At 43.0% G+C, this 26,170-nt stretch overlaps 1 protein-coding gene, 1 long non-coding RNA gene and 1 other non-coding gene across 14 annotated transcripts in view; 1 reads left to right on the top strand and 2 right to left on the bottom strand.

Moving 5' to 3' along the window:
- Nucleotides 1-1,495: 1,495 nt before the first annotated feature.
- Nucleotides 1,496-26,151, bottom strand: ZBED3 (zinc finger BED-type containing 3). Of its 12 annotated transcripts, none has more exons than XR_006543070.2 (6): nt 25,822-26,148; nt 24,461-24,514; nt 9,762-9,875; nt 6,624-8,513; nt 6,411-6,459; nt 1,496-6,287 (listed from the first exon to the last, which is right to left on the bottom strand). XR_006543070.2 is itself a non-coding variant. In XM_025296377.3 (4 exons), exon 4 carries the CDS (start codon nt 8,497-8,499, stop codon nt 7,861-7,863), a length of 639 nt encoding a protein of 212 aa, XP_025152162.2. In that variant the 5' UTR covers nt 8,500-8,513; nt 9,762-9,870; nt 24,461-24,514; nt 25,822-26,151; the 3' UTR covers nt 1,496-7,860. The 12 variants fall into 12 exon arrangements, 4 of the variants coding, with proteins under 4 accessions (XP_025152162.2, XP_045018073.1, XP_025152161.2 ...); XR_006543072.2 differs by having other exon boundaries at nt 6,700-8,513; XR_006543071.2 differs by having other exon boundaries at nt 1,496-6,459; nt 6,700-6,803; nt 7,426-8,513.
- On the bottom strand, nt 21,043-21,180 carry LOC112577886. The gene has a single exon (XR_003102087.2). It is a non-coding gene; the product is annotated as a small nucleolar RNA SNORA47 (small nucleolar RNA).
- Nucleotides 23,231-26,170, top strand: part of LOC123328248 — a 32,340-nt gene continuing 29,400 nt past the window's right edge. Inside the window, exon 1 of the long non-coding RNA XR_006543073.2 lies at nt 23,231-23,470. This is a non-coding gene — a long non-coding RNA (uncharacterized LOC123328248). The remainder of the gene's footprint in view (nt 23,471-26,170) is intronic.

Genomic DNA, 26,170 nt, shown 5'->3' with positions numbered 1-26,170 from the left:
AAGGGATAGGCTACCCACTTCAGTATTCTTGGGCTTCCCTTGCGGCTCAGCTGATTAAAGAATCTGCCTGCAATGCAGGAGACCTGGGTTCAATCCCTGGGTTGGGAAAATCCCCTGGAGAAGGGAAAGGCTACCCACTCCAGTATTCTGGCCTAGAGAATTCCATGGACTGTATAGTCCATGGGGTCGCAAAGAGCTGGACATGGCTGAGTCACTTTCACTTAGCTATTAGTTCATGTAATGCACTTCTTTTTTGTTTTCCAAATTACTGATTCCAACCACTGCATTGATTTTATAGTCCATTAATGGGGTGAGCCCTACAGTTAGAACAACACTGATCTGAACTTGGTTTTCAAACTGTTTGACAGAACCAGTGGCATTGTCTTAGGAGCTACAAGCGTGTGAGTGTGAGAATGAGAGAGATGTAGAGGTGGGAACAGGATGGGACGCTAAACTGGTGAGTCCAGTTCTCATGCCATTGACAGAATAGGAGCGGGTAACCATTTCCTACTCTAGGGGATTTCCTGACCCAGGGACGGAACTTGCTCTCTTGTGTCTCCTGCATTGACAGGCGGGTTCTTTACCACTGCACCACCTGGAATATAAACAGTACTTTCAGATTTGTCCCTAAATCAGACATTCTTAGGGGAATATTATAAACTCTGCCTTCAAAATATTTCAGTCATGTTTTTAAGGGTTTTGGATATGTAGACAACAGTAGAACCTTAGAGGCTGCAAGCCCCTCACTTGATTATGAATCCTCTCTGACTACCTGAAAATATTAGTACTTCTGCCTCATCAGACATTTGGGTTTTGTGGTCCTAAGTCTCAACAACAGAGCACTGAAGTACCAAAGAAACAAAACAAAAACCATTTATCAAGTTGTTAGAAATTGGAGTTGATGGAAAACCTTTAAATCAAAAGTCCCTGGAGGATGAGGAGCTTGGGGAAGCTAATGTGATGGACGCAAACAGAGTCTTGAGTGCGCTGAGTCAGGATGACTTTCAGAAATTCTCCGGACAGAAAGCCAGCTTTCCTTATCTGTGTTAGAATGCCATGGTGTTTCATTGCCCAGAAAGCAAGACAGGGAAAAGTTGGTGGACTATTATTAAATATATTTAAACATGTGACAGTGTGTTACTTAGCTTCCAATTACTAGTAGACTTCAGAGGCCAGGAAGGTTGCCAACTCATTCATCTGATCATTACTTACCTTGACCAAAGGCCCAAGAGAATATATACTGAAATAATAAAGCTCTCATTAGCATTTAATGCTTTTCCTTAAAGCCTTCATTTTAATACTATGAAATCAGATTTCAGAGAATGTCGTAATTAAGATTTTCATAAAGAGAAACATTTAATACTGTTTAAATATGTAATGACTCCCAGTGCTATCTGAATTCATTCACATCATAAACCCACTAAAACGGGCTTTAATCACCACTACGATTATGCTCCCTTTACTTAACCTTAATGTACAACACCTTCAAGGCCAATTTATGAACCACACACAGAATTATCGCTGCTTTATTATAATCACACCCTATTAACCAGAAATGTTAATCTGGTTATATTCATCAGACTGGGCTCTGAGTAACTGGCAGCTCTTTTCAAAAATCAACTTTTCCTGGAAAGATGAATATTTGTAACTTTAGAACACACCAGAAACTCCTCAAGGGCTTTAAGCTTGGAAGCATTTGTGGAATAACTATATAATCTTCAAAGGTGATAACTTTGAAGGCAGAAGTGCATAGATGGATTGGCTTTGATAGATTTACTTGTAAGATGAGTCAGACGACTTGGTAGTCACAAGTCAAGTTGAGCTTGACTGGATTGGCTTCTTTGGCAAATCAGGTGTGATATTTATGTTTTGATAGAAGAGTAGTCCCATCATGAGGGAGAATGATTTGGCAGAGCCTTGTGGCTTATGTTCCTCTCCTCTCGGGAGTCATCCCGGAGGAACTTGCTCTTTCTGAAGTCCTTCGGATTGGTTTAGAGCTGTCTTTCAGATAAGTAAGAGAAAAAAGGAAAAAAAGGAGTCATTGTTACTGAGTTTAAAATACGTCAGAATTTGCCTAAATAGTAATCATAATAGCAACTCTGTAAGGTATGTCTTATCCCCATTTTACTGATGAAGAAACTGGATTTCAGAGAGATTGAAGTGGTTGCCAAGGTGACATCTAATAGAGGTAGTTGGAAGCTTAGATTTTATTTTTAATTTTTTTGTGTTTCAACATTTTTACTAATAACATTTGAGCACTTTTTTTTTAACTTAAGAGTTTAATTCACATCTGACTAAAGACTCAACTCCACACACACACACACACACACACACACACACACACACCAGCCTTTCTAGTCAGTGTACAAATTTATAAACTCCGGAGGCATTCTTCATACCACTTTCTAGGTATCTTTCTCAGAAAAGGCTATGAGGACTCCCTGCACTGGGCAGAGAGACCGAGGAAGACACAAGAGGGAAAGATGAGGATCCCCAGTAAAGTGCTGATTCCCAAGGAGGAGGGGCTCCTCAGGCATGTTCCTTTCTCACATCACCCCCATCCAGACCCAGGTCAGACAGTGTAATGTGCTACGGTAGGTAGATAATGCCTGCCACTTCCCCACCTCCCCACGCGTCCATACCCTAACCCCTGGAACCGCAGTATTACCTGGCAGGGGGGACTCCGTTTGCAGTAGAATTAGGTTGCTGACCAACTGAACTTAAGTTCAGTAGACAGCCCTTTAAAATGTGGACGAGGGGGGCAGACTGATGGGTTGTGAGAAAGACTGGTCCCTGCTGGCCTTGAAGAAGAAGCCAGAACTTGGGCAGCCTCCAGAAACCAGAAAAAGAAAACACACACACACACACAAAACAAGATTCTCTTCTGGAGCCTCTAGAAAAGAACACAGCCCTGCCAACACTTTGAGAGGCATTTTAAGACTTCTGACCTGTAGAACTGTAAGTTAATACATTTGTGTTGTTTTTAGCTACCAAGTTTGTGGAATCTGTTACAGCAGCCATACAAAACTCATGATGGCCAGCCTCGCTTCCTCTCAGCACCAGAGCTCATGGGCAGGAATAGCCCACATGGACCAGTGTCAGCAGATACTCAGGCCACGATACAGGTCAGGCAGTGGTGAAGAGGTGGGTCAGAAGAGAGTCACGGAAGGAGGTCGGCTGTTTGGTTCCACATCTGGCTGGGGCCCATGGATTGATGTCCAGCTTCCAGTCTGCGGCTTAGGAGCTGTGGTCTCTCGTAGGCCGTTTCACCTTGTTGAAGTGTGGGGCCTCAGAGTAACACATGGATGATTATACCTGCCCTGCTTGCAGGGTGCTGTGAGAACCGAGACTGGGGAATGGGAGAGCATGCTTACACACATTTTCAGTTCTGGGTAGTGAATCTCATAGTGCCTCACTTCTGTAGAAGAAGTGTGATACACCATTGTTATTTTTAACAGTAAAAACATATATGTGACTAAACACTTTCTTCTAAATCTACAATTAACAGGAAAATCTAAACAGAACCACCGATTCACTCAGAGATTGCTGTTTCACTGAACTTTATGTTATCATAGTACATTAGAGCCAAGGGGACCTTAATGATCACATCATCCATTTTCCAGACAAAGGAGCAGACTGAAGATCAAACCTTTTTAGAAACAGAATTCCCCAGTAAGTCCATGGTAGCAAAACAAAAGCTTAGTTTTTATGAATCCTTTCTGAGACATTAAGACATAGACAGCTTTCTAAAGTAGAAATTCAGCCCAAACTAAGCAAGCCGTTCCCTTCTCCAGCCTCCAAGGGCGACACCTTAGGTGCATAGAGCTCTAGCTCTTTCGGTCTTGGTTGTCATTACCCTGATTTGCCCACACCCTCTCCTCTGCTGAATCTCAACTTAAAAGAAGTGGCCCATCACTTGACATCATGGCAGGAGTTCAGGAGTTGGATTCAGGGCATTCTGCATCCCAGTTCCAGCCCTCCACCTTGCCATGTGCCTTGCCCTCAAAGGCAGCAACTGTCTGCTGCTATTAGCAAGCCTTACTGTATCAATCAGGGAAGTTCTGCCAGTATAAGAAGGGCACATCCCCATCACCCATTAGCAGTGACAACGCTAATGTGAGCAGACTGGGCCAGAGAGACCGAGGCTATCCCCGGAACCACCTCTGCACTTTCAGATCCCAGCACTTACCCGACAGGATGCCAGCTCAGGCAGCTGGTCCTGGTAGCCCTTGTGCTCTGCCAGGTGAGCCAGCAGAAGCCCTCAGGGCCAGAGAGGGCCAGGGCCAGGGCGAGAGTGTCTGACGAGGATGGAGTCAGGTGAGGCATTGTAGCCACCAAGTGGATGAGCCACTCAGGCTTATTTTTCTCATCTGTCAAATGATCGAGTTGGACTGCATTTCCTTCTAGGCTTTTCTGGAATTGCAGGTTATCTCAGTTCTTGTGTGGGAAGCCTTGTGTATCTTAAATAAGCTGAATGCTGATAGTAAGGATTTTCCATTTGCAAGAAGTAATTTTTATTTTTAATTATAAAAGTAATTTATGCTCGATATGGAAAAGCTATAGCAATGCAGAAGTGTAAAAAGTGTTTTAACACCCACAACCAATAGTAAGTCATCTGTCAGGCTAATTGCTTTCCCCATCCCCTGAACAGATGACTGGTGCACCCATTAGCCACCTTTCTTGAAAGAGTGGTTAAGATTCTAAAACTCATTCTTTGCTTACATTAATGGTTTGAACAATTGGTGAAACTGAAGAGTGACATTTTTTTTTCTTTCCTAAAAGTCCAAATTCAGATTGTATAGCCCAATTATAAACACACATGAAGAAGTTACATTTCAGTTCTTAATAGAAATAACATTATTTTTAGAGTAATACAAAAACTGCAGGAGACAAGAAGAATAAAATAAAATGTTAATAGCAGTCTGACTAAGATGACAGGACTTTGGGAGATTTTTTCTTTCAGTTTTTCTTCCTAGATTGGGGCATTGCATTTATATTAATTGTGTAATGAAAAAAATAATAATTTTAAGAAAAGTGTTCCTGATAATTGATATACCTCGTGATTAGATTCAAACCAAACAGCCCCAAACGGACACATTAAAAGTTCACTGACTAAACAGCTTTTAAAAATTTACTTCTGCTTCCTTTTAGGCTACTTCTTTTTTCTGTTAGGAATTCCACTCAGAATTAAAGATAAAGGAATAATTGTATTAATTGGGAAAACTGAATGGGTTTATCGCCTCAAATATTTATTGAGCAGCTGCCACAGGTAAGACACTGGGGGAGCCGGATGAATGAACACCAGCCCGGCTCCCAAGGGTACACACCAGAGGGCCTTCCTAAGGGCTTTGAGACACAAAATGCTGAGAGTCCAGAGAAGTAAAGAATCATTTCTGAATGATGAGGAATCCAGGAAAGCTGCATGGAAGGAGTCGAATTTGAGTTTATTCTTAGAAAATGAGTGGTATTTTTCATACTCAGATTGAAGGGCTTTTTTTAAGAGGTGGAAGTGCAAACAGGCACAGAGGTGCCAAGACCAGGACACATCAGAACAAGGAGTCCAATTTGGCTGAAGCATACAGCGTGTGTGGAGGAGGGGACAGATAAGACTGGCACAGGGCTGGAGGGGACTTGACTGTCAGGCCACAAAGAGAGCTTGCAGAGGATGGGTGATCTCGTCTTGAGCAGGAAATGTGATATAATCAGTGTCAGAACAATTCCTCTGGCTAAGTTGAGTGTCAGGTAGGTGGTAGTGTGAGAAGACGAGGATGGAAAAGTGAATCCCAGCTGAATGATAACCGGGTCCTGAGCTGGGCAGGTGACATCAGAAGGAAGACAGATGTAAAAGTGAAAGTCTCAGTCACTCAGTTGTATTGGACTCTGCGACACCATGTTCTGTAACCCACCAGGAATTCCTGGTGCTCATGGAATTCCTCTGCCCATGGAATTCTCCAGGCAAGAATAATGGAGTGGGTTGCCATGCCCTTCTCCAGGGGATCTTCCTGACCCAGGGATCGAACCTGGGTCTTCTTCATTACCAACTGAGCCACTAGAAATAGACTCAAGAGATCAGGGGCCTAGGATTCAGCAGGACTGGTGCTCAAATCCCATTCTTCCTCGACATTACTTAGTTCCTCTGAGCCTGTCTCTCCTCTGCAAAGTGGGTGTAGGAGTAATTATATCATGGGGTTACTGCACGGTAGGCAGTTATTGTCCAGCATTTTTGCACAGCTCTGGCATGGTGAGTGGTCAGTACATGTCAGTGTCACTGATGGTACGACCTGGAGCTGGAATTAGGAAGCAAACAGGTGTCAGCTGGGATGAGTGAGTAACAAGGGCAACAGTACAGCAGCCGGGAACACGGCATCTGGAGGTAGAGACTGGATTGGACTGCTGACACTGCTACTTACCAGCTGTCATCTTGTACAAGCCACTTTAGCCCTCTCTCAGTTCCATTAGCTGTAAAGTGGGCAGAGTATTAGTATTAATATGCCCCCCTCCCCAGGGAGCTGCTATGGAAATAAAGTGAGAAAATACATATAAAGGCACCTGACACATTTTAAGAGCCCAATAATTCTTAGCCATTGGGTCAGGGGTGGGGATGTGGAGTTGAATACATTTACCCCTTCCATCCCCAGTGGCAAGATGTGCACGTAGAGGTGGAGATGTGCTGCAGGGGACTGAACATGAAGGACAGACCTGGGAAGAGCACACAAGGCTGGAGGTAGTCAGGAGTTTCTGGCACGGAGGTGACTGTTGGAGCTCTCCGGGTAGATGAACCAAGAAGGAGTACATAATTTGGCCTAAGGAAACAATCAGAAAAATCCAGAGTATCCGACATTCTATAAGACATCCATGGGGCTTCCCAGGTGGCTCAGTGGTAAAGAATCCGCCTGCAACGCAGGAGCCGTAGGTTTGATCCCTGAATGGGGAAGATCCCTGGAGTAGAAAATGGCAACCCACTCCGTATTACTGCCTGGGAAGGAGCCTGGGGACTACAATCCATGGGGTCGAAAAAGAGTTGGACAGGACTTAGCATGGCAACATCAAAAGACCCAAAAAAGGTGAAGGAGGTGGCCTCAGATGGGAGGGTGCCTTCCCCTTGGCCCAGGTGTGAGGGCTGAGGAGACGTGGGGGAGGAAGCTCCCTTCCTGTCAAGGAGGGCGGGCTGAGGTCAGGTCTTGCAAGTAAGGTGGCAGGTGTGAGGCAGTGAAGTGGGGAAACCTGCCACAGCTGCCATCAGGCTGCAACGGGGGAAGGAAGACGGCGGAGGTGAGACAAGGCGCTTGGTACTGGGGGGCCAGCTGGGGAGGGGAGCAAAAGGAGGGCTTCTCCAGGACTGCCTTCCTAAGGCACTAGGAATGCTAGGGTAATGAGCAGTTCTGGAAACTAAACCTGGGCAAGGGCTACTCATCAAAGACTTACTCGTTAGGAAGTAAAACTTTTGGGGGGTAAAAATGCCTGATCCTCGTTTCAATGCACACTCTACCCTGGGTTGCGGGCACATGGTGTGATAGTCTTTGGTGTGTAAGGAAGTTTCGGTCCTTTCAAAGTTACCAGCCGAAGAATGGCCATGGCTCCAAGTGCTCTAGGTTCACGGGGCCAGTGGACTCTTTTCCAAAGGCGGTCAGAGGAAAACCCCCGCCTGCGCGGATCCCACGAAACGGCACCAGCAGAGGAGGCCGCCGGAGAGGATCACGAGCATGTTCTGGTTCTGCTTCTCAAGACCCTGCATTTGGCGATTTCAATTCGGCAGAGGGGTCAAGGGACTGAGATCCCCCTCCCAGGTGAAGCTGAAGACGCCGCTCCGCGGGCCACACGCTGGTGGAGTTGGGGGGGGTGGGTGGGAGCGGCCAAAACCTACAGGAGAACCTTCGTGATGACGCAGCCGTCCCTGGGTTCCCCCTCGGGCTCGTCTTTGAGCGGAGCGTGCAGCGAGGGGGCCGGGGCCAAGGCGCCCTCGCGCCGGCTCACTTCTCGCTGCCGCGCCTGCAGCGCCTCCCTCTCTGCCTGCAGCTCCCGGCGCGCCTGGGCCGCTGCGCGCTCCTCCTCCTGGAGCGCCCGCCGCCTGCGCTCCAGGGCGCGCTCGCCCTGCTGCACCGCCGCCTCGCGCCGCGCCAGCTCCCGCTCGCGCAGGCTGCCCCGCACGGCCAGCGCGCCCATCTGCTCGAGGAGGCGCGCCCAGTCGCCCTCGGCGGCCGCGACGGGGCCAGGGGCGGCGGGTGGCGAGCGGCGGGCGGCGCTCTCCGCCAGCTCCCGCCGGTGCGCGCTCCTCAGGTGCTTCCAGAGCGCCGGGGTGCTCGCGTGCCAGCCCGGGCCGCGGCCCACTTGCTCCCCGCACAGCCGGCAGGTGGCCCAGGGGCCCGCCGCGTGGCCAGGGCGCGCGGGAGCCAGGTGGAAGTACCCCCAAGCCTCGGAGTACGGCGCCCCCAGGCGGCCCGCAGCCGCGTCCGGCCCGCCGGTCTCTTCCATGGTCACTGCCGGCTCTTCGCTCCTCATTCTTTAGGCAGCGCCTGCACCGAGGGAGACAGGGCTAAAGTTAACGACCGCAAAATTACATGTGCAACTGGACAACCGCTCCAACACACAGCTTCTAGGACTAGATTTAACCTGTGAAGAAACCATGCCTCGTTCTCACTATTGATAAAATCCTGTAGTTTGGATAGTCACTTGCATTTCTTTATCAGTTCGGTTCAGTTGCTCAGTTGTGTCCAACTCTTTGCGACCCCATGGGCTGCAGCACGCCAGGCCTCCCTGTCCATCACCAACTCCTGGAGCTTACTCAAACTCACGTCCATTGAATTGGTGATGCCATCCAACCATCTCATCCTTTGTCGTCCCCTTCTCCTCCTGCCTTCAATCTTTCCCAGCATCAGGGTCTTTTCCAGTGAGTCAGTTTTTTGCATCAGGTGGTCAAAGTATTGGAGTTTCAGCTTCAACATCAGCCCTTCCAATGAACACATGGGACTGATCTCCTTTAGGATGGAATGGTTGGATATCCTTGCAGTCCAAGGGACTCTCAAGAGTCTTCTCCAACACCACAGTTCAAAAGCATCAATTCTTTGGCACTCAGCTTTCTTTATAGTCCAACTCTCACATCCATACATGACTACTGGAAAAACCATAGCTTTGACTAGACTGGCCTTTCTTGGCAAAGTATGTCTCTGCTTTTTAATACGCTGTCTAGGTTGGTCATAGCTTTTCTTCCAAGGAGCAAGGGCCCTTGAGAAATAAGTCTTTCTCAGTATGTATGTTCATTTGTTTATTTCAGCATGTTAATTACTCAGAAAAAAAAAATGTTCAAGATGCCTAGGACTTCTTTCCATAATCAGGAGTCTTTGAAATTCACTGGATCCTTACCTAACAAGTACTGAGACTAAAATTGGGAAGCCAAGCTTCCCATAAGTTTTAAAAGTGCTTTATATATATATTAGTTTTAACTAGTCTCTTTTATGCTTTTTTTAAAAGAAACTGACCTTTTCTGAATAAAAGCAAGGCTCCCTTTTGAATTCTTCTTGCAGTGTTACAGAAGGAAGGAGTGGGGAAAAAGAGTTTTAGGAATGAAAATTTTGTTTCTTAGACCTCAAGTGCTAGGACTGAGCAGCTTTTTAAAAAGCTTTCAGAGAAAACTTTTTTCAAGATAAAAATATCTTTTTGTGATTTTAAAAACCATGTGCTTATGAGAAAATTGTCCTGAGTCATTAAAATGCACATCTCATTTAGAAAACAGCAATATACAAGGCAGTTTTCTAAACTTTTACCTTCAAATGAGGCGGTGGGCAGTCTCGGTCATTGCCTCAGAGTTTTCAGCAGACCCAAGTTCTCAGGTGGAAACACTGGCGTGACTTCTGAGATCTCAAGAACCATCAGCTGTGCTAGGAGTAAATTCAGAGGACAGGCAGCCAGTAAAAGACATTCAATTAAACAGCCCTAAAAGACACTAGAAATACTAGCTAGTGCCATGACCTTCTGGTGTTCATTTTCCCAACCCTCTCATAGTTGCTCCAGTCATGAAACAAAATTAGTTCTCTGTGCTGCTTATCCCAACTAAATGGCCCTCTCTGTATATTTGCAAGATAAAACGTTGGTCGGTTCCAAGAAAAAAATAATAGTTGTTTGTTTTGTCCAACAAACAGTTGTAGTTAAAGGGGTCCAAACACAACACAATGCCTCTCATTGCAAGGTCTTTTCTATTAAGAAAGCATTTCCCAATGTGATGACCTATCAAATGAGGAAGGAGATAGAAAAGGTGACATTTCTTCTTTAAAAAAATAACTTCACAAAGGATCAAATGTATGATTCTCAACAAATCTGCTTTGGAAGTTTAAAAAAGGAGAACAACTTGGAGCTCTCCTGAGAACTTATTTCATGGGGAGAATTCAGGCCAAGTTGGGAGAATACTGGGCAGTGAGATGGCCAGTGCTCCTTCTGTCAGGGTTTGAACTAGCAGCCGTGGAGATGGTGAAGTTCCAGAATCTTTTATTAAAGGCAACGAGGGATGACTGGGGGATTCCCTGGTGGCTCAGAGGATAAAGTATCTGCCTGCAATGTGGGAGACCCGAGTTCGATCCCTGGGTCGGGAAGATGCCCTGGAGACGGAAATGGCAGCCCACTCCAGCATTCTTGGCTGGAGAATCCCACGGACAGAGGAGCCTGGAGGGCTACAGCCCACAGGGTCGCAAAGAGTTGGACACAAAAATAAGAACAGAAAAGACAAGTTGATTTTTTTTAATTTATTTTTTTATTGAAGGATAATTGCTTTACAGAATTTTGTTGTTTTCTGGGCTTCCCTGCTGGCTCAGATGGTAAGGCATCTGCCTGCAATGTGGGAGACTTGGGTTCGATCCCTGGGTTGGGAAGATCCCCTGGAAAAGGAAATGGCAACCCACTCCAGTACTCTTGCCTGGAATGGATGAGCCTGGTAGGCTACAGTCCATGGGATCACAAAGAGTCAGGCAAGACTGAGCAACTTCACTGGCTCACTGGTCAAACCTCTACGTGAATCAGTGATAGGAATACATATTTCCCCTTCCTTTTGAACCTCCCTCCCAACTCCCTCCCCATCCCCCCCTCTAGGTTGATACAGAGCCCCTGTTTGAATTTCCTGAGCCATACAGCAAATTCCTATTAGTGATCTATTTTACATATGGTAATGTAAGTTTCCATGTTTACTCTTTCCGTACATCACACCCTCTCCTCCCCTCTCCCCATGTCCATAAGTCTGTTCTCTAGGTCTGTTTCTCCATTGCTACCCTGTAAATAAATTATTTGTACCATTTTTCTAGATTCTGTGAATGTGCATTAGAACACAATATTTATCTTTCTCTTTCTGAGTCACTTCACTCTGTATAATAGGTTCTAGGTTCATCAGCCTCATCAGAATTGACTCAAAGGCGTTCCTTTTTGTGGCTGAGTAATATTCCATTGTGTATATGTACCACAACTTCTTTATCCATTCATATGTAGATGGACATCTAGGTTGCTTCCATGTTCTAGCTATTGTAAATAGTGCTGCAATGAGCAATGGGATACATGTGTCTTTTTCAATTTTGGTTTCCTTAGGCTATATGCCTAGGAATGGGATTGCTGGGTCATGGGCTCCAAAATCACTGCAGATGGTGACTGCAGCCATGAAATTAAAAGACGCTTACTCCTTGGAAGGAAAGTTATGACCAACCTAGATAGCATATTCAAAAGCAGAGACATTACTTTGCCAACAAAGGTCCGTCTAGTAAAGACTATGGTTTTTCCTGTGGTCATGTATGGATGTGAGAGTTGGACTGTGAAGAAGGCTGAGCACCGAAGAATTGATGCTTTTGAACTGTGGTGTTGGAGAAGACTCTTGAGAGTCCCTTGGACTGCAAGGAGATCCAACCAGTCCATTCTGAAGGAGATCAGCCCTGGGATTTTTTTGGAAGGAATGATGCTAAAGCTGAAACTCCAGTACTTTGGCCACCTCATGTGAAGAGTTGACTCACTGGAAAAGACTCTGATGCTGGGAGGGATTGGGGGCAGGAGGAGAAGGGGACGACAGAGGATGAGATGGCTGGATGGCATCACTGACTCAATGGACGTGAGTCTGAGTGAACTCCGGAAGTTGGTGATGGACAGGGAGGCCTGGCGTGCTGGGATTCATGGGGTCGCAAAGAGTCGGACACCATTGAGCGACTGATCTGAGCTGATCTGATGGTGGTTTTATTCCTAGTTTTTTAAGGAATCTCCATACCATCTTCCATAGTGAAGATGTATCAATTTACATTCCCATCAACAGTGCAAGAGCGATCCCTTTTCTCCACACCCTCACTAGCATTTATTGTTTGTAGATTTTTTGATGATGGTCATTCTGACTGGTGTGAGGTGATATCTCATTGTGGTTTTGATTTGCATTTCTCTAATAATGAGTGCAGAGAAGGCAATGGCACCCCACTCCAGTACTCTTGCCCGGCAAATCCCATGGATGGAGGAGCCTGGTAGGCTGCAGTCCATGGGGTCGCTAAGAGTTGGACACGACTGAGCGACTTCACTTTCACTTTTCACTTTCATGCACTGGAGAAGGAAATGGCAACCCACTCCAGTGTTCTTGCCTGGAGAATCCCAGGGATGGCGTAGCCTGGTGGGCTGCCGTCTATGGGGGCGCACAGAGTCTGACAAAACTGATGCGATTTAGCAGCAGCAGCAGCAGCAGCAATAATGAGTGATTTTGAGCATCTTTTCATGTGTTTGTTAGCCATCTCTATGTCTTCTTTGGAGAAATGTCTGTTTAGGTCTTTTTCCCACTTTTTGATTGGGTTGTTTGTTTTCTTGGCATTGAGTTGTATGAGCTGCTTGTATATTTTGGAAATTAATCCTTTGTCAGTTGTTTCGCTTGCTATTATTTTCTCCCATTCTGAGGGTTGTCTTTCCACCTTGCTTATAGTTTCCTTTGCTGTGCAAAAGCTTTTAAGTTTAATCAGGTCTCACTTGTTTATTTTTATTTCCTTTACTCTAGGAGGTGGGTCATAGAGGATCTTGCTTTGATTTATGTCATCAAGTGTTCTGCCTGTTTTCCCTAAGAGTTTTATAGTTTCTGGTCTTACATTTAGGCCTTTAATCCATTTTGAGTTTATCTTTGTATATAGTGTTAGGAAGTGTTCTAGTATCATTCTTTTAGATGTAGCTGTCCAGTTTTCCCAGCACCATTTATTGAAGAGGCTCTCTTTTCCCCATTGTACATTCTTGCCTCCTTTGTAAAAGATAAGGTACCCATAGGTACATGGGTTTACTTCTGGGCTTTCTATCTTGTTCCATTGGTCTATATTTCTGTTTTTGTGCCAGTACCCTACTGTCTGGATGACTGTAGCTTTGTAGTATAATCTGAAGCCAGGAAGGTTGATTCCTCCAGCTCCATTCTTCTTTCTCAAGACTGCTTTGGCTATTCAGGGTCTTTTGTGTTTCCATATGAATTGTGAAATTTTTTGTTCCAGTTCTGTGAAAAATGCCACTGGTAATTTGATAGGGATCACGTTGAATCTGTAGATTACACTTGGTAGTATAGTCATTTTCACAATATTGATTCTTCCTACCCAGGAACATAGAATATCTCTCCATCTGTTTATGTCATCTTTGATTTCTTTCATTAGTGTCTTATAATTTTCTGTGTACAGTTCTTTTGTCTCTTTAGGTAAGTTTACTCCTCGATATTTAATTTTTTTTGTTGCAATGGTGAATGGGATTGATTCCTTAATTTCTCTTTCTGATTTTTCATTGTTAGTATATAGAAATGCAAGTCATTTCTTTGTATTGATTTTGTATCCTGCAACTTTGCTAAATTCACTGATTAGCTCTAGTAATTTTCTGATACTATCTTTAGGGTTTTCTAGGTACAGTATCATGTCATCTGCAAACAGTGAGAGCTTTATTTCTTCTTTTCTGATCTGGATTCCTTTTATTTCTTTTTCTTCTCTGATTGCTATAGCTAGGACTTCCAGAACTATGTTGAATAATAGTGGTCAAAGTGGACACCCTTGTCTTGTTCCTGATCTTAGGGGGAATGCTTTCAATTTTTCACCATTGAGAATAATGTTTGCTGTAGGCTTATCATATATGGCCTTTACTGTGTTGAGGTAGGTTCCTTTTATGCCCATTTTTTGAAGAATTTTAATCATAAATAGGTGCTGAATTTTGTCAAAGGCTTTTTCTGCATCTATTGAGATTATCATATGGTTTTTATCTTTCAATTTGTTAATATGGTATATCCCATTGATTGATTTGCATATATTGAAGAATCCTTGCATCCTGGAATAAACCCAACTTGATCATGGTGTATGAGCTTTTTGATGTGTTGCTGAATTCTGTTTGCTAAAATTTTGTTGAGAATTTTTGCATCTATGTTCATCAGTGATATTGGCATGTAGTTTCCTTTTTTGGTGTTGTCTTTGTCTGGTTTTGGTATCAGGGTGATAGTGGCCTCATAGAATGAATTTGGAAGTGTTCCTTCCTCTGCAATTTTTTGAAAGAGTTTTAGAAGGATGGTTTCTAAAACTTCTCCTGTGAAGCCATCTGGTCCTGGGCTTCTGTTTTTTGGGAGATTTTTGATCACAGCTTCAATTTCAGTGCTTGTAATTGGGTTGTTCATAATTTCTATTTCTTCCTCATTCAGTCTTAGAAGATTGAACTTTTCTAAGAATCAGTCAGTTTCTTCCAGGTTATCCATTTTATTGCCATATAATTGTTAATAATAGTCTCTTATAATCCTTTGTATTTCTGCACTGTCTGTTGTAACCTCTCTTTTTTCATTTCTAATTTTGTTGGTTTCATTCTTCTTTTTTTCTTGATGAGTCTGGCTAAAGGCTTGTCAATTTTGTTTATATTCTCAAAGAACCAGATTTTAGTTTTATTAATTTTTACTATTGTTTCTTTCATTTCTTTTTCATTTATTTCTGCTCAGATCTTTATGATTTCTTTCCTTCTACTAATTTTGGAGTGTTTTTTTTTTTGTTCTTGTTGTTGTTGTTGTTCTTTTTCCCATTGTTTTAGGTGTAAAGTTACATTGTCTATTCGATACTTTTCTTGTTTCTTGAGGTAGGATTGTATTGCTATAAACTTCCCTCTTAGAACTGCTTTTGCTGCATCCCATAGGTTTTGGGTTGTTGTGTTTTCATTGTCATTTGTTTCTAGAAATTTTCTGATTTCCCTTTTGATTTCTTCAGTAACCTGTTGCTTGTTTAGAAATGTGTTGTTTAATCTCCTTGTGTTTGTGTTTCTTACATTTATTTTCTTGTAATTTATATCTAGTCTGCATTGTGATCAGAGAAGATGCTTGATACAATTTCAATTTTCTTAAATTTACTGAGGCTTGGTTTGTGAAGCAAGATGTGGTCTATCCTGGAGAATGTTCCATGTGCACTTGAGAAGAAGGTGTATTCTTCTGCATTTGGATGGGATGTCCTAAAGACATCAATGAGATCCATCTCATTAATGTATCATTCAAGACTTGTGTTTGCTTATTATTTTTCTGTTTTGATGATCTGTCCATTGGTGTGAGTGGGGTGTTAAAGTTCCTACTATTACTCCAGCTTTCTTTTTCTTCCTATTTGCATGGAATATATTTTTCCATCTTCTCACTTTCAGTCTGTATGTATCTTGAGGTCTGAAGTGGGTTTCTTGTACACAGCATATATATGGGTCTTGTTTTTATATGCATTCAGCCACTCTGTGTCTTTTGGTTGGAGCATTAAATCCATTTAAAATTAAAGTAATTATTGATATATATGTTCCTATTGCCATTTTCTTAATTGTTTGGGGTTGATTTTGTAGACTGTGGCTTGGATCATGAACTCCTTAGTGCCAAATTCAGACTGAAATTGAAGAAAGTGGAGAAAACCACTAAACCATTCAGGTATGACCTAAATCAAATCCCTTAGGACTATACAGTGGAAGTGAGAAGTCAATTTAAGGGACTAGATCTGATAGAGTGCCTGATGAACTATGGCTGGAGGTTTGTGACATTGTACAGGAGACAGGAATCAAGACCATCCCTACGAAAAAGAAATGCAAAAAAGCAAAATGGCTGTCTGAGGAAGCCTTACAAAGAGCTGTGAAAAGAAGGGAAGCAAAAAGCAATGGAAAAAAGGAAAGATATACTCATTTGAATGCAGAGTTCCAAAGAATAGCAAGGAGAGATAAGAAAGCCTTCCTCAGCAATCAATGCAAAGAAATAGAGGAAACCAACAGAATGGGAAAGACTAGAGATCTCTTCAAGAAAATTAGAGATACCAAGGGAACGTTTCATGCAAAGATGGGCTCAATAAAGGACAGAAATGGTAGGGACCTAACAGAAGCAGAAGATATTAAGAAGAGGTGGCAAGAATACACAGAAGAACTGTACAAAAAAGATCTTTATGACCAAGATAATCATGATGGTGTGATCACTCACCTAGAGCCAGACATCCTGAAATGTGAGGTCAAGCAGGCCTTAGGAAGCATCACTATGAACAAAGCTAGTGGAGATGATGGAATTCCAGTTGAGCTATTCCAAATCCTGAAAGATGATGCTGTGAAAGTGCTGCACTCAACATGCCAGCAACTTTGGAAAACTCAGCAGTGGCCACAGGACTGGAAAAGGTCAGTTTTTTCATTCCAATCCCAAAGAAAAGCAATGCCAAAGAATGCTCAAACTACCGCACAATTGCACTCATCTCACACGCTAGTATGGAGAAGGAAATGGCCACTCCGATACTCTTGCCTGGAAAATCCCATGGATGGAAAAGCCTGGTATGCTACAGTCCATGGGGTTGCAAAGAGTCAGACACGACTGAGCGACTCCACCACACACTAGTAAAGTAATGCTTAAAATTCTCCAAGCCAGGCTTCAGCAATACATGAACCATGAACTTCCAGATGTTCAAGCTGGTTTTACAAAAGGCAAAGGAACCAAAGATCAAATTGCCAACATCCACTGGATCATCGAGAAAGCAAGAGAGTTCCAGAAAAACTATTTCTGCTTTATTGACTATGCCAAAGCCTTTGACTGTGTGGATCATGATAAACTGTGGAAAATTCTGAAAGAGATGGGAATACCAGACCACCTGACCCGCCTCTTGAGAAACCTGTATGCAGGTCAGGAAGCAACAGTTAGAACTGGACATGAAACAACAGACTGGTTCCAAATAGGAAAAGAAGTACGTCAAGGCTGTATATTGTCACCCTGCTTATTTAACTTATATGCACAGTACATCATGAGAAACGCTGGGCTGGAAGAAGCACAAGCTGGAATCGAGATTGCCAGGAGAAATATCAATAACCTCAGATATGCAGATGACACCACCCTTATGGCAGAAAGTAAAGAGGAACTAAAAAGCCTCTTGATGAAAGTGAAAGAGGAGAGTGAAAAAGTTGGCTAAAGCTCAACATTCAGGAAACGAAGATCATGGCATCTGGTCCCATCACTTCATGGCAAATAGATGGGGAAACAGTGGCTGACTTTATTTTTCTGGGCTCCAAAATCACTGCAGATGGTGACTGCAGCCATGAAATTAAAAGATACTTACTCCTTGGAAGGAAAGTTATGACCAACCTAGACAGCATATTCAAAAGCAGAGACATTACTTTGCCAACAAAGGTCCGTCTAGTCAAGGCTATGGTTTTTCCAGTAGTCATGAATGGATGTGAGAGTTGGACTATAAAGAAAGCTGAGTGCTGAAGAATTGATGCTTTTGAACTGTGGTGTTGGAGAAGACTCTTGAGAGTCTCTTGGACTGCAAGGAGATCCAACCAGTCCATCCTAAAGGAGATCAGTCCTGTGTGCTCATTGGAAGGACTGATGTTGAAACTGAAACTCCAATACTTTTGGTCACCTGATGTGAAGAGCTGACTCATTTGAAAAGACCATGATGCTGGGAAAGATTGAGGGCTGGAGGAGAAGGTTGATATGGAGAGGATGAGATGGCTGGATGGTATCACTGACTTGATGGACATGGGTTTGGGTGGGCTCCAGGAATTGGTGATGGACAGGGAGGCCTGGCGTGCTGCAGTTCATGGGGCCGCAAAGTCGGACACAACTGAGCAACTGAACTGATTTTGTAGATCTTTTTTCTTCTCTTGTATTTCTTGACTATATAAGTCCATTTAGCATTTGTTGTAAAGCTGGTTTGTGGTTCTCAATCAATTTTGAATGAGATCTTTGCCAGGTACAGTAATCTTAATTGTAGATTTTCCCCTTTCAGTACTTTAAATATATCCTTCCATTCCCTTCTGGCCTGCACAATTTCTGCTGAAAGATCAACTATTAAGCATATAGGGTTTCCCTTGTATGTTACTTGTTACTTCTCCCTTGATGCTTTTAATATTCTTTCTTTGTGTTTAGTCTTTATTAGTTTCATTAATATGTGTCTTGGCATGTTTCTCCTTGGGTTTATCCTATATGGGACTCTTTGTGCCTCTTGGATTTGATTGATTGTATTTCCTTCTTTTGACTTTATTCTGCTCTTCAGAAGCTATTTCCACCATTTTATCTTCCAGTTCACTGATTTGTTCTTCTGCTTCAGATATTCTTCTGTTGATTCCTTCTAGAGTATTTTTAACTTCATTAATTGTGTTGTTTGTCTCTGCGTGTTTATTCTTTAAGTCTTCTTCTGCTGCTGCTGTTAAGTTGCTTCAGTTGTGTCCGACTCTGTGCGACCCCATAAACGGCAGCCCAACAGGCTCCCCCATCCCTGGGATTTTCCAGGCGAGAATACTGGAGTGGGTTGCCATTTCCTTCTCCAGTGCATGAATGTGAAAAGTCAAAGTGAAATAGCTCAGTCGTGTCTGACTCTTAGCGACCTCATGGACTGCAGCCTACCAGGCTCCTCTGTCCATGGGATTTTCCAGGCAAGAGTACTGGAGTGGGGTGCCATTGCCTTCTCCTAATTCTTCTAGGTGTTTGTTAATTAATTCTTGCATTTTCTCCATTTTGTTTTCAAGGTTTTTGATCATCTTTACTATCATTATTCTGAATTCTTTTTCAGGTAGTTTGCCTATTTCCTCTTCATTTATTTGGACTTCTGTGTTTCTAGTTTGTTCCTTCATTTATGTAGTATTTCTCTGCCTTTTCATTTTTTTTTTTTTTTAACTTAGTACGTTTGAGGTCTCCTTTTCTCAGGCTTCAAGTTGAATTCTTTCTTCCTTTCAGTTTCTGCCCTCCTAAGGTTGATCCAGTGGTTGTGTAAGCTTCCTATAGGGTGAGATTTGTGCTGAGTTTTTGTTTGTTTGTTTTTCCTCTGAAAACAAAGGCTGAGTGAGGTGGTAATCCTGTCTGCTGGTGATCTGGTTTGTATTTTTGTTTTGTTTGTTGTTTAGATGAGGCGTCCTGCACAGGGTGCTACTGGTGATTGGGTGATACTGGGTCTTGTATTCAAGTGGTTTCCTTTGTGTGAGTTCTCACTATTTGATACTCTCTAGGGTTAGTTCTCTGGTAGTCTAGGGTCTTGGAGTCAGTGCTTCCACTCCAAAGGCTTGATCTCTGGATCTGATTCCACAGCTGCTCGGCTTCCTGCCTCAGTTGTCCCAGCTCATTCATCCTTGAATTTCCTCACAGCAGAAACAAACAAATGAAAGCCCTGGAGGGAGCTGGGGCCCGCATAGACTGGAGGTATGGAGGTCAGCTGGGTGCTCAGCAGTCCCTGGCATGCACAGCTAGCATACAGAGCGCTGTGCACTGCAGAGACCAGCACCATGGAGATCCCCTGACCACACCCAGGCCCGCACCCCCACCAATCAACTCTGTGGCACCACGAGTTGCTTTAATAATAGTATTTAGTGAAGCTTTTAATTCAGTTGCTCGTTACAGATGCAGTATAGTTTTCTAAGTCTCATTTGTTTTTTTTCCCCACCAAGTAATTCCTTGGAGATTAGGCAGGATATTTAACATTATCTCTTGACTTAAAAAAAAAAAAATTTATCAGAATCATCAAAAAAGGTAAGTACCAGGACTCTTTTAACAAGAGGCCTATTTATATATATAGGCCTATTTATATATTTATATTTACCTATTTATATATCTATTTAATATACCTATTTATACCTTAAATATACCTATTTATCTATTTATATATCTTCTGATATAATAGGCATTGATTTGAATATGACAATTAGTATAAAAAGTCTTAAGAAATTAAAGGCTAAATTTCCCTCAAGAGATTTACTAAACCACTAAACCCCCAAAGCTAGAGCAGTGGGATGAGGGGAGTTACAGACCCCCTTCAAGAATAACTTTTTTTTTTATGTTAGTAAACATTATGTTTAGTAAACAAAGCCAGATTTTAGTTTTAGACATTTTTTTTTTTTTGTAATCTAACTTTACCTGAAGTTTTTTTCTACATTCCTTTTTTTTAGAATTCCATTTCTTCTAAATTAGAATCTTATCTTTCCAGAGTACACCACTTTTTTTTTTACTACTAGAAATACACAAAAGTGAAGATAATAGAAAATAGTAGTACTATGAGTCCCTGGTGGCTCAGCTGGTAAAGAATCTGCCTGCAATGCAGGAGACCTGGGTTTGATCCCTGGGTTGGGAAGATCCCCTGGAGAAGGGAAAGGCCACCCACTCCAGTGTTCTGGCCTGGAGAATTCCATGGACTATACAGTCCGTGAGGTCACAAAGAGTCAGACACGACTGAGTGACTTTCACCATGAGTCCCTATATTTATAGACCAAGAGGTTTAAAGTTTTTGTATAGTATCAAGACTATTGTTTTGCATTCTTGAGATTGCATGCTTTCTTGAGATAGGGGTTGAAAATGGTATATAAGCTTCAGATTCTCCTACCTGTGCCAAAGTCTGAGAGCTATTATTACTGATGTGCCCCTACAAGTGCTGGAGGTGACCAATTACTGTCCTGCTTTATCTCCCTATAAGATGTGTCTGGGTTTCTTCAAAATCTGGGGTGCCCAGAGGAGTGCCACATACAGGAGTGCCATCTGTTCTAAGATATAAAGTGGAAACAGGGGTCAGAAGCACTGATTTTGATTATTTAATCCTTTGGATTTAGCGGAGTGCTCATCTGAGCCAGGGACAAGCAAAACCACAAGTGTCGGCCAGCACAGTGCTGCCCCTCTGGGGGCGGCAGAGGGACTTCCTCTGCTTCTGCAGGCCTTCGCTCTCGGAGGTCTTAACCAGTGGAAGGCAGCATGGTTCAGAACTGCCTCACCTTCTCAGTCCTCCGACAACAGCTACTTTCTCTCTCAAAAGGGTCTTCTTTTAACACTCAGTCTCTAAAGAGTGACCAGCAGTAACTGTGGCCATCAACCATTCCTAGGAGAGCCTTCCTAGCTCTGCCATGCAAGCCCTGAGCTCATTTCAACCATCCCTACAGTGCAGAGTGAGAGAAGCTCCTATCATCTGGGCTTGGAAGAGAAGTCTTAGAATCTTCAGCCACAACCGTAATACACAAAGAGCTCTTACAAACTGGGAAGAAACAGACAAACAAGCCAGTTGAAAAATGGGCCAGAGATGTGAGTAGCTGAGTGACTCAAGAGCAAAATCAGATGGCCAGGAAATTTGTGAAAAGATGCGCAACATCACTTATATTAAGTCTGTTGTTAAATCCCTTACACTAACACAAATTAAGAGGTCTGTCAGCCGAAGCTGGAAGGGAGGCTGAGAAGAGAGTGTACTTGTGCATTCCTAGTGGAGATGGGAAGGCTTTTAGGAAAAGCAATCTGCAATTTCTATTAATTAAAAATAGATATAATCAGGGATCCAACTCCTGGGCATCTATTCTGTATAACTAAAAAGGACCAATATGTAAAGTAACATGTATTAGGATGTTTGTCATAGGGTTGTTTAGAATGGCTGAAGACTGAAAACAAATGAATCCCTATCGGCAGGGGAATGGCTCAGTAAACAATGTGTAGTCACCCTGGGGAATATTATGCCACCATTAAAAAGACTGGATTGGAGCTCTGCCAGAGAGATTTCTGGAATAATGTTTTGGGAGAAAAGCAAGATGCAGAAAAATGTGTATAATATGATCTTGTATTAAATAACAAGTAGAACTGTATAGGGTATACAGATTTTTTATATATATGAAGAAAAATAGGGAGACACACTATGGGTTGAGGGGGTAGCAGCTGATGTGAAAGGAGAAGGGGAAGAAGTAAAGACAAGGACGCTAAGGAAGCGTGCAGGTGGTCATGTGTCTACGTTTAGGCAGAGTTATGTATATGGCAGAGTCTATATTTATATTCATGTATAAATAATAATTGTATAAAACAATCCTCAAGCGTGTGAGGCAGGCAGGCCTAGGTAGCCTTAACTCTGCAGGCTGGAAGGGACAGTCTCATGGGGTATACTGTGCTGCAATCTGGCCCTGAGGGGTCCCAGTGTGTGAGCTAGCTTCGAGCGGGTAGTTTGCTGTCCCCTGCCTGGGCAAAAGGAGATTCTATATCCAGAGAATGGGGGGAGGTGCCGTGGGAGGGTACCCCACATCACTCGTCTCCCTGGCAGAGGGCAGGCACTCAGGGGACACTGCATTAAACAAAATGAGCCTGATCTTATGCTTCTTAGCCCCAGCTCACCCGAGTCCTCCATCTCCGCATCTGTCAGGGGAAATGGTAAGATTAGGTGCCCCTAATAAACAGGCAGCTGAAATCAGATAATGCAAGTGATGTCACTACTGGACTCGCCAGTGCTGCTGCTGCTGCTGCTAAGTCACTTCAGTCGAGTCCGACTCTGTGCGACCCCATAGACGGCAGCCCACCAGGCTCCCCCGTCCCTGGGGTTCTCCAGGCAAGAACACTGGAGTGGGTTGCCATTTCTTTCTCCAATCTCCAGTGCTATATCATTTCAAAATATGAACAAAAGGAAGCTCCCAGTATTTACTGCTCACACATGTTCACCTGAAGATCTTAGTGGCTAAAAGGCAGTGCTGTTTTTCTTTTTAACATTTTGTATACAATAGAGGAGGTAGTTTAAGTAAGAATTCTGAGGATTTTTTTTTAATACATAAGGTAAATAAAAAATCATAGATCCACTTCCCCATCATCAACCAAATTTACTTTCAGTTCCTCAGTTGATCTTCCTGCAAAATATGAAGGTAGAAGATAATATAGAAAAGTAGAAGATAATATAGCAAGGTAGAAGATAATATAGGAAGGCCTAGTTCGCTGGAGTCCTGTGATATGCATTTCTTCCTTACTGATTACCCCTTAAACCAAATATCCATTAACTGATATGGTTAGGTTAAAAAGAAGAAAATGAAAATTTAAAAGTTCTCTTCATTTTCCTTAAACAATTTTTAAACTATCAGAAATATGCCAGTGAATGTGATTATTTGACTTAGGTCCATTCACTCCATCCACTCCTTCATTCAAACTCTTCTTGTGTACCTGCTCAGGGCCAGGCATGTGCTTGCCACCCAGGATACCAAGAGGAGAACCACATAGTCCCTGCCCTCCAGAAGCCTGCCATCTGGTGAGGAGAGATGCTTCAACATGCTAACGCCCATGATAAAGGTCAGAGCAGTGTTCACTCATGAGGACTGGGTAGGGGTGGGTTCGGGACCCTAGCACAAACGTTCATGCAGACACCCCTGCTTAAGCATCCTTTCCCTACCTTGCTCAGGGTACAATGGTCACTAAAAGACATCACCATAGAGCTGAATCTAAAAAATAAGGCTGCAGTTCTTTAGTTGTATAATCTGGCTTCCAAGCTCATATTTTAAATAAAATTTCTTCAAGCTAAATAAAAGCTCTGCTAGCATGAAATTAACAGTGGAAAATTTTGAATCCAATTTCAGGCAGAAAAAAAAAACTGGAAAAAAGAGAGTAGACTTTAGTTATTTCATGGAAAAGGAAAAAGTAGTGTTGATGGTATGATGCTTCTGAATTCTCCTTTGATGAGTTTTCATTCTATTATCTATTAATTGGAAGGGGTGATGTCTAAGCTGGTGGAAGATAAGACATTTGCGTTAATTTCCTCTGCATTTGATGGTCTCTGAAGAAGTTGTATTCTTTTAATAATTTATGAGATTAAAACCTAGATTTCTCAGTATGATCTCCCAGAATACCAATATAGAGAATAAGGGAAGAGATTGGAACCTGGATGAATAATTTGTGTAAATAATGGTGTAAACACACCATGAATGACGATAACATTGAGAATCACCCCATAAGCCACCCACGGAAGTTAATTTTATTATTTCATACTTAAGCTTTACACATACAAAATATCAGGCAAGCTAAACGCCAAAGAACCAGGCAATGTTCTCAAAAGGAAATAACAGATGGATTAAAGCTCTGTTTGTCCATCCAGGGTTAATCACTTTAGGTGGATTAATCCAGCAGAGTTTTAAACAAGTATGTGCAGGTTGAGCCTGGCTGGATCTTAGGTGAGAAATTCACTCTAATGTGAAAGCCACACAGACTTGTGTGAAAACACAAAGCATTTTTATCCACCAGTAACTTTAATCAAAGCAGAATATAATAATTAATACAAATAATTACCTGTGACAACTGATGTATCAAGGAAACCACAATTCATCCATTAGCTGTCCATCTCTGTTGAAATATTAATTTACTACCATGTATTAATCTATTTATAAACATATCCAGACAATTAGAAAAATTAGTCTTTAGTCAGCAGGCTGAAGGCTTAAATAAATTAAAAATGCTTCCAAACTGTAAAGGATGGATACCTTGGTTAGGGAATTGAGTGAAAAAGTTTAGAAAAATGTTACACATGGAGTATAAAAACTGTACTGGACCCACAACTAATTAACTGGTATATAGAGATAGCCTCTAAATGTCATAAACCCAAATCTGAGATACCTCTACCATTAGCTAAAAGGCTGAGCAACATTATTAATGCGTTTTTTAAATGAAAATCTTCCCTAAAGTGGACCTTTATTTCAGGCCTACATTACTTTATTTAATACATTTGTTCCTAAAAAGAAGGGTGCTGATCCATTTTAATCTTGTAAAATGCATAATTTAAATGAATTAGAGGGATGTAAGATTTTAATTACCCGGTTTTGGCTCTTGACTTTTGCATACTTTATTGTATACTTTTTCATTATCAGTTGCCTCAAGCTATTTTTAGTCCAAAAAAAGTATATGAATAATTACATTAATGAAAAGTCCACCAAAGGATTACCCTAGTTATGTCAATTTATCAAGCTAATTTCTACAAGTTTCTCTTAAAAACCATTATCGTTGTAGTCTTGGCTAATTAGAAGTTCTCATGGTGGCAGGTACTTATTTTTTTTTCTTTTAAGGAGGGAAAAATAACTTGCAGGGTAAACTTCGAGCATTAGGTTAGCGTAAGTGATTAGAGCAAACTGCTCCTGTCTGTTCCGAAAGGTTCAGAAAATCCCTTTGTTTGAGCACGGTAGGGACAGGGTCTTTGTTTGAGTATCTAGCTTGCATTCAGTTTCTCGCCAAAGTGGGAAGAAAGTCTCAGTTAGAGAAAGGGCCCCAACCACTTGTCCTGACTACAATAAGGCAACTTTAATAAGGGGGAGAGCACAATATTTTCGATATTCCTAAATAACTTTTTTTTTGACGAGAGATGGTAGAGAAGGAGCAAAATGAGGTGCACAAAGAAACTGCACGAGGCCTTTACGCAGAATCCCGGGTCCAAACGCATCTTATACGTAAAGGACGACCGACCACCGCCGAGGGCAGGTCGGCACCTGGCGCACCCGGTGTCTGAGCGTCGGCGGGGAGCGGCTCCCCCGGGGCCCGGGGCTGGTCCCCAGCTCACCCCTCCATCCGGCCCGGCCCGGGGGAGCCTCCCGCGGACCCCGCCGCTCCCCCGCCCCGGGAGTCCGCAGTCTCCCCGCGGGCGCGCGCCCACACTCACTCACCCCATCACCTCTGAAGCGGGCGGTGGGCTGGGAGTCCGGGATGGCATAGCCCCTCTGGGCTCCTCGCAGACATGTTGTCCTGTGCGGAAACCTCCGCGCGTCCCCCTTAAAGACACAGCGCTCCGTTCAGGAGCCTGGGCTGGGAAGGGGGCGTGGGTGAGGACCTGTTGTTCAAAGGGCTGGGAAACCGCTTCCAGACCGTCCAAGTCCACCAGCGACAGACTTGCGTTTGCCCAGGTTTAAAAAGGATGCAGTAGTTTAGTGATTTTTTTTTACAAGTATAATTACACTTTTATATCTTTATATTAATCTTCCAAGACCTGGGTTCCTGGGCTTGAGTCTTTGAGTG

This window comes from Bubalus bubalis, chromosome 11 (assembly GCF_019923935.1).
Source record: "Bubalus bubalis isolate 160015118507 breed Murrah chromosome 11, NDDB_SH_1, whole genome shotgun sequence".
Classification (NCBI taxonomy): domain Eukaryota; kingdom Metazoa; phylum Chordata; class Mammalia; order Artiodactyla; family Bovidae; genus Bubalus; species Bubalus bubalis.
The sequence above is the reverse complement of the archived record's forward strand: the minus strand, read 5'-3'. Positions and strand labels throughout refer to the sequence as shown.